This window comes from Gavialis gangeticus, unplaced genomic scaffold (genome assembly GCF_001723915.1).
Source record: "Gavialis gangeticus isolate Ggan-Ray unplaced genomic scaffold, GavGan_comp1, whole genome shotgun sequence".
Lineage (NCBI taxonomy): Eukaryota > Metazoa > Chordata > Crocodylia > Gavialidae > Gavialis > Gavialis gangeticus.
In genome coordinates, this window is record NW_017729034.1 from 44,332,644 (window position 1) to 44,340,210 (window position 7,567).

The 7,567-nt window shown below is 44.5% G+C and overlaps 1 protein-coding gene across 1 annotated transcript in view; it reads left to right on the forward strand.

Moving 5' to 3' along the window:
• The first annotated feature begins 6,553 nt into the window (after positions 1-6,553).
• The window catches only part of MAP1LC3C (microtubule associated protein 1 light chain 3 gamma), a 2,122-nt gene continuing 1,108 nt past the window's right edge, over positions 6,554-7,567 (forward strand). The window contains exons 1-3 of the mRNA XM_019526755.1: positions 6,554-6,704; positions 6,792-6,847; positions 7,045-7,151. Of these exons, the coding sequence (XP_019382300.1) occupies positions 6,647-6,704; positions 6,792-6,847; positions 7,045-7,151 (221 nt within the window). The 5' untranslated portion in view covers positions 6,554-6,646. The remainder of the gene's footprint in view (positions 6,705-6,791; positions 6,848-7,044; positions 7,152-7,567) is intronic.

Genomic DNA, 7,567 nt, shown 5'->3' on the forward strand with positions numbered 1-7,567 from the left:
CCGTGAAGTAGCGCCTCCTGATGTCCAACTTAAACCTTCCCTCTGCCAGCTTGTGACCATTGTTCCTGGTCACTCCTTGCGGCGCTCGGGGGAACAGGGACTCCCCCAGCACCTGCTGATCCCCCCAACCAGTTTATAACAGTTCCCCCCCCCCATCTGCTGAAAGGGAGATAATGCTTTCTCTGATGCTGTAGTTTGTCTTTTCAGATTGCAAGTGGTATGGAGTACAGATTCTCCCTTCCTACTGCCTACCATCCTAGAAATGGGGTGGCGGGGAGTAGATGTCTTATTTGGGGTCTACAAGATAAGAATACAGCCACTCAGGAACACGTATTCACCTCTGTTTTTGGAGTTTTTTCTAACTAAACAATATTTTCTGATCCCTATGAATACAAAAGAAAGATGGCACAAATCAAGAAAATAGCCTTCCATTTGACCCACTTAGCAACCAGGTTAGACTTACCAGCCACACCTCCTTTTGTTTGGCTACCAAAGGGCAAAAGGCATTATCAGGCTTGGGAACATGTAGAAGTGCTAAGTTCAGGTGGTGAGCAAAGGAGTTGCATGTGGAGGAAGGGGCGAGGGAAGCAAGTCAAATCTGCAGGGTACATGGAGGCAAGCTGCATGCCTGGGTAGAAGGCAAAACCCTACTGGGAACCCTACATAACAGGCATCTCTCATGCGGGCAGAAGGCAAGGCCAAAGGGACCCTTCCTGCCTATTCTGGCTCCCTAGCAGACCTCTTACCTTTCTTTGGGTCACAGTACAGACCCAGAAACCTGGACAAAGCAAGTTACTCAACTCCCTCCAGCTCCCGTAGCCTATTTTATTCCTTCTTTGTTCATATGCAGGGGTGGGCAAAATGGTGGATCCAGCTGGCAGCTGGACTCTTTCTCAGCAGCTCCTGCCCGCATGGCTGGGGACGGTCTCCATGGAGACCCCAGCCACCATGCTGTGATAGCGCAAGACTAGGGTTGAAATGGAGACCTCCCCAGCCACACTGGCAGGGCACATAGCAGGCAGGGAAGGGCAGGGGCAGCTTGGTGCAGGGCCAGGGCAGAGCCACAATCTGCTGCCTGCATGATCTGGGCAGGGGGTTGCAGGCAGTGGATCATGGCTCTGCCCTGGCCCGGGGCCACGCTGTCACCATTGCAAGGAGCCGGAGCAGCGCCATGATCTGTTGCCTGCGCACCCCAGCCCAGAGTGTGCAGGTGGCAGATCACGGCTCTGCCCTGGCCCCAGACCAAGCTGCCCCTGTCGCAAGATCCCAGCGGCTCTGGAGCAGCCCCCTGCCCTGCCTTGCCCTGCCAGCAAGGCTGAGTCTGGTCTCCATGGCAACCCCAGCCTTGCCTATCACAGTGTAGCAGCTGGGGTTGCCATGGAGACTGACCCCAGGCATGCAGGCACGGGCTGCTGGGAAATGGAGTCCACTGCCAGCTGGATCCAGCCCATGGGCCGGACTTTGCCCACCCTGAAATACAGTTTTTCCCAGAAGACCCTTCACTGTCTGCTGCAAATTAAACCCTTGCTTTGAGCGGATTCTGGAACTGCTGCTATATTGTCTCTTTCGACTCAAGAAACCCCCCCATTCCTGACTAAAACACCTTCCTGCTCTCAAATGAATCTGTTGATACTCTCAAGTGAAGCAGAGGCAGCAGACACACATCCCTACCCCAAATTAATTTTTTGCCTGCCAAACCATAGGCAAGGATGTGACTGGAAGGCCACAAGCCTGGGATATGGGGCTGTAGTGGAGATATCAGAGGTCAGTTACACAACAGCAAACCGAGGACTTTAGAAAAGGCCGTAAATGCTGCAATGAAACCAGATCAGATAAGACAGCCTGACATTCAAGATGCTGCTTTAGCTCTAAATGTTTGTTTCACAAGTAGCTTTAAAATTGAAGGTTTTCTATGGCTCACCCCAGCATGGGCTCTGAGCACTGCCCAAGTATTTAAACACAGGCACAGTAACAATCTTCCCCTGACTCTCACCAAAGTCAATTCTTGGTAAGCACCTGCTGGATTGGCTTGTAATTCTGTGCATATTTGAAGAGCTTCCTGAAAGAAAATGAAGTAGAAGGTAGGGGTTTGCATTTAGTTCTGCTGCTGCTGAGTTCTGTGTCAACTCTTACCTGTTCTGGGGGTAGGGTCCTTGATTGCAGCCCAGCTTCAATGAAATGTCTTCCTTCTGAGCTGCCCCCAGTGCAACAGTTCTGTGGAAATATCCCTGTTTTGGGATTTCAAGGGCACGGAGAGGAATAAAGCCTCTGCGGAAGCTAGGGCTGATCCATTTAAAAGGCTTTAAGCATCTAGAGGGAGCCACTGGTCTGAATTCTTCAGAACACCTATGTGATACATGTTCCCTGTCATCTGTGTTACTAACCTCGAGCAGGATGAAAGAAAAGCTGAAGGCACTCTGTGGGAATTCCTGCTCCGAGTTACAAGGGTGAACCTCCCATAAATGCTGAACAAAGAAAGGTTTTTGTAAATGTATATGCAACACATTTTTTTTTTCCAGCAGAACTCAAGTTCCAGGTGGCAGCTAAACCCTATTTTTTTGACTAGAGCAATATCAGCTTCTGACTAGAAAGAGTCTTCTTTCACAAAATAGCCAACAGAAAACACTTACGGATGATGCTCATGCATTTTGCCAGCTACTCTGGCCCTTTCAACAGTGGATCCCACCCAGAGTGCACTTTGAGCCCTAGAAGCCACAGGTGTGCACATGTTCTGGTGGCTTTCCTGTACTGTCTACCTTATGCTGCCAGAAGTTCTGGCACTAGAAGCAGCCTAGGATAGACAAGGCCTAATAACAAAGGCTAAAATCAGGGCTCTGGTGCACAGGGCTAGATACTAAGGAGAGAGAAAATCCATCCTGGGACCAAGTTTAACAAGAATACCTGGGGTTGTTCATTGCAAATAAAAGTCTGCACTCATTAGTCTGGAGCCTAAGCATAATAAGTTTGGAGACATTTGATTGCAGATAAATCTCTCAGAGGTCAGCTTTTGGGCATGTGGGTCAAATAGCCAAAAGCAGATGTATTTGGTTAAAGTAGGATCTTCATTCTACTTGCCTGACTGGTAAATGCCGAGTAAGCAGTGGTGCTGCCTGAAAAAAAGCACCTGGCCTGCCTATTGGGTATGTTTGGGAATATCCCAGACTAAGTATATAACACACAGTATATTTGCTGTACTACAAATATATAGCTGAAGCCCCTGGCCCTGTTGCTGCCCCTACTCCTGACCCACAGACCCCTGGCTCTGCTGGTGCCCCTCACTCCCAACCCACAGTTTCCCACACCCGCAAGCCATGCTGGTGCCCCTCACTCCAAAAGACATCCCTGCTAGTACTGACTGCTTTCGTTTCAGTGCTGGAGACAATTTTACTGGATGCCCTAATTCTCCTGTTTCTCTCTCAACCTATCACATTAAATACTTTGCTCTACCAAACTGTACACTTGCCTCACTAAGCAAATGTGCAACTTCCTTCCCCTCCCTATCATCCTTTTACCTTGCCCACTCCATTCCATGCACCATGACTGGAACTAAGGCCCAAATCTGCAAACAAATCCCTGACTGGATCTCCACTGAAGTCTGAGCACATTTCAGGATCTTCTTGCAGATGGAGTTTCCCAGATTGCTGCATAGGCATTTACAAATCGTGCAACTGACTTGAAATCCAAAGGGTTGTTTGAAGGTTTCTTGGGTTCTGATTTCTTACCCAATTCCCTTCTGGTTTCTGGACTTTCTAGGGTGCACTCAGCACACGTTTTCAAGCTTTTCTCTGTAACCACGAGGACTAAAACTTTCATTTTTAAGCACAAAGCAAGATTCTCCCTTATTGGTGAGTCTGAGCACTGAGACTTTAAGCGTAACAACCAATATTGCAAGGCAGGCAATAAAATCGTGCAACTTGGAAAGACTCAGCCAAAACGGCAACTTTGATTCTGCTCTACAGAACACTGATATTAGACATTCATAAATTCTAAGCAACCCTACATTGCCCCAAATCTGATAAGATGAATAGACTGCTAATACCGTGCTATGAATACTTGTGCAAGGCAGTCAGAATAATTCAGAGCAGGTACAGCCATGTGCTGGGATAGCTTGTCAAAACATCAATCAGTCTTTTATTGATTTTACCCTTACTAAGTCATGTTTGGCTGAGAAACCATCTTGATAGCTGAACTAGTAAAAGGGATATAAGAATCCAGGAGGTTGAACTGTGTGTGACTAATCATGGTTCAGTAACAGATGAATCTGCAATCTATCTGAAAATCATTAAATCAGTCAAAACAAAGTACCTCTGAAAGACAAAAAACAGTATTTTAAGTCACTCCTCAATATTCATAAAATGAGCTGGTCTGGTATTTGAGGGTTTGAAGGAGTAAAAAAAGAAGTTCTTTTGCAAAAGGAAATCATTTAATGAGCCACTTGCAAGTACTGAGAAGCTAACTGTCTTGTTGGAGGTAGAACCACATGAAAAAAAAGGGAAGTATGTGGGCCACAGAGCATCCTTAAGGTAAGTCTCTTAGCTACACCCACAGTTTCCTGACAAAAACATTATGTTGTGTCATACATCATGCATCTTATAGTTTGGGTGACTTAATTTACATTAAAGAAAAATGAGGGGGGAATGTAACATCTCCACAGTAAAAAGAGAGAACGTAGATCCAATTGCATAAACATATTCAGGTGCCTAACTCCCATCAACATCAAACGAAATAAGAGCCCTTAATACCCTTGTAGTTGGGAGCCACAGCAACTTGTCCTGTAACATTCTGCATCTGAACTACAACACAACATGGCAGCTTCCCAGCAGCAGACAAAGAAACTCTCTGCCTTTAAAGGTGCAGAATAGAAAAGTCAAAATAATAGCAAAGTCCTTCAGTCATATGGTTATATGCATTGTGGAAAGGGAACAAAGTCCCGAACCACAACAGAATCAAGATCCTGGTCAATTTTCTTTAGCAAAAAGCAAAGACTTTAGTATGGTATTTACAGAGGTCCATGAGGAGAGAAAAATATATGTTCACAGTCAGCCTTCTTGTCCTACTCATTTGGAGAAAATTACTTAGTCTTTACTTGCATAAAGCAGATCTGCTTACCTGAAGAAACTGAACAGTCTTTGCAACACCCCTCTGAAATGGGAGTTGTTGTTATTACTACTACTTTATAAGTGAGGAAGCTCATCTATAAAGATGATTATAACTTACCAAAAAATATTATAACTTCCCTAAGATTACAGTGGAGGTTGCTGATGGATGTGGGAACAATATACACATTTTTTGATTCCCAGGCCTGTTCTTTTACCACCATAAGAACATCCAACCTCCCTGCAAAGGAGTAATGCAGAGATGAATCAACATATAATACCTATTTTTTCTTCTATAGAGGGACACTGAATGCAATAGCTAACTTTACTTACCCAAATATTTATTTATAACCTATTAACCAAATTACTCAGTGCTTGAGGGAAAAACTCTCTTTGATACCAGTTGGAGGTCAGCATTTTATTCTTGATTTTGCAAAATCAAGATCTTCCTTAATTCAGATCATTAATCAGCCCTCACCACACATTATCTTTAACTCCTCTCTACTATTTTAAGCCTGTAATATCCTGAAATATTCAGCATATCCCCAGCAAACAAGCCCTGTGAGGCCTATTTCTCTCTTGAATCATTGATGTACTTGATTGAACATGCGTGTGTGTATTGGGAGGGAAAGGGGTAATAAGCACAGAAAAATGCTTATGAGGTTACTGAAGCAATCCACTGCAGTTAAACTTGGTTCATTCAAAACAGGTGAAATTCAACCCTGGGCCCAGAGCCACCAAAAGGCCCATGAAGCACTTACACCCCCCTCAAACCCTCATACTGTAATTTAAATTGTGTATAGATCCCTGCAAGGGGATGAGTTATCCCTCACTGCATCTAATGCAACAAAACAGGCTGGCCCACCACTCTGTTCATACTGAAGCTTGCTACAGAAATAGCGCATCATGACTGCACCAGGATGATGCTCACAGGTGAGCACCGGTTAACTTTGCTATCTCTTCATATACTGGCAGAGTTTGGGTATGCTAATGAATCACTGTACTCAGTCTTCAGTAGGAACTACTTGCTGCTACTCCCCAGGAAAATCTTCTGGTCAACATATTTTCATTGTTCAATGGCTGTAGGCAGGAGGTGGCGGGGGGTGGTCTTCGAATAGACCTTAATGGTGTGGGGATCTGTGAAGACAGCTCTAACATGCAGGAAAATGAGAAGACCCAAGGACCTTCTGTTACATAAGGGGAAGAAGCAAATACCATGAGATGTACCATATGTCACAATACCCTTCCAGGACCAGGGTGCATATTGTATCCCTTAGGTACAGAGCATAGTAAAACTACTGTGAACTCTCTGTGCCAGAGCCTACCATGCTAATGCAATCTAGCTTTAGCCAGGTTAAATCCCTCCCCCTGCTGTGTGTGGGAGAGGTCAGGGGTGGGGTAAGAAAGTAATATGAAGTCACAACCAGGTCTTTATAAGGGGCTTGGCTTAACACCCTCACACAGTGTGTTCAGTTCTGGTGGAGGAGAGGGAGTTAGTTGCTCTTTTTTTTTTGGTTAAGAGTGAAACACTAAGCCTTCAAGTAAAGAAGATGCAGACTTTCCATAGCAGCCAATCTGTCAGGCCTTTTAAGATGCGAAAGAGTTTTGGTAAATCATTTGGGTATTTTACTTGGCTGAGAGATGTCTGAGGTGTAGGATTTCATATGTATAACATTTGTGTTTCTTTTTGCACAGCAACTAGACTGGAAGAAGTAGCTGGAATTCGGGCAAAGTTCCCAACAAAAGTCCCGGTAAATGCCCCTCTCCTGTTTCCTTATGTTAGTGTTTGAATGGCTGTGTGGGTGCATGTCTCTCTCTCTCTCTCTCTCTCTTAATTTACTTTATTTTATCATCTTGTTTTGTTTTTCCTAAAGCAAAGTCTTTTAAGGCTTCCCTTTCTTAAAAAGCTTGCTCTAAAGGGAGTGAATTTCTTACTCTTTTAAACCAGGTGATTGTTGAAAGATACCATAGAGAAAAATACCTGCCTCTACTGGACAAAACAAAATTTCTAGTTCCACAAGAACTGACTATGACCCAGTTCATAACCATCATCAGGTAAGTAATGCGTGCTTATGTAGCTAATACTATGTAAACGGAACTGTGTTCCTCCCTGTGCTGACTTTGTAGCTACCTGAAAAGTCTGGGTTTGGGGGGGGGGGGGGTGTTCCTAAGCACCAATTCAAAACTTAAATCCCTGACTGCCTTGTACAAGAAATGTGGCTTCCTTTCTGTCTGTATGTTTCTAATGTGATTTAAAGCCTACATATTTTCTCCCTAAGGTGGATTAGAGGGGAGAACCTATTCAGAGAGGCTAGTGACACTAGTACTTCAGAAATAGAAGTTTTTGAGGGTCTTGTCTGGTGTGTGTCTTGGGTGTTGTTTTTTTTTTCCCCTCTTTTTTTTTTTTTTTTTTTTTTTTTTTTTTTTTTTTTTTTTTTTTTTTTGAAAGGGGGGGGGGGGGGGGGGGGGGG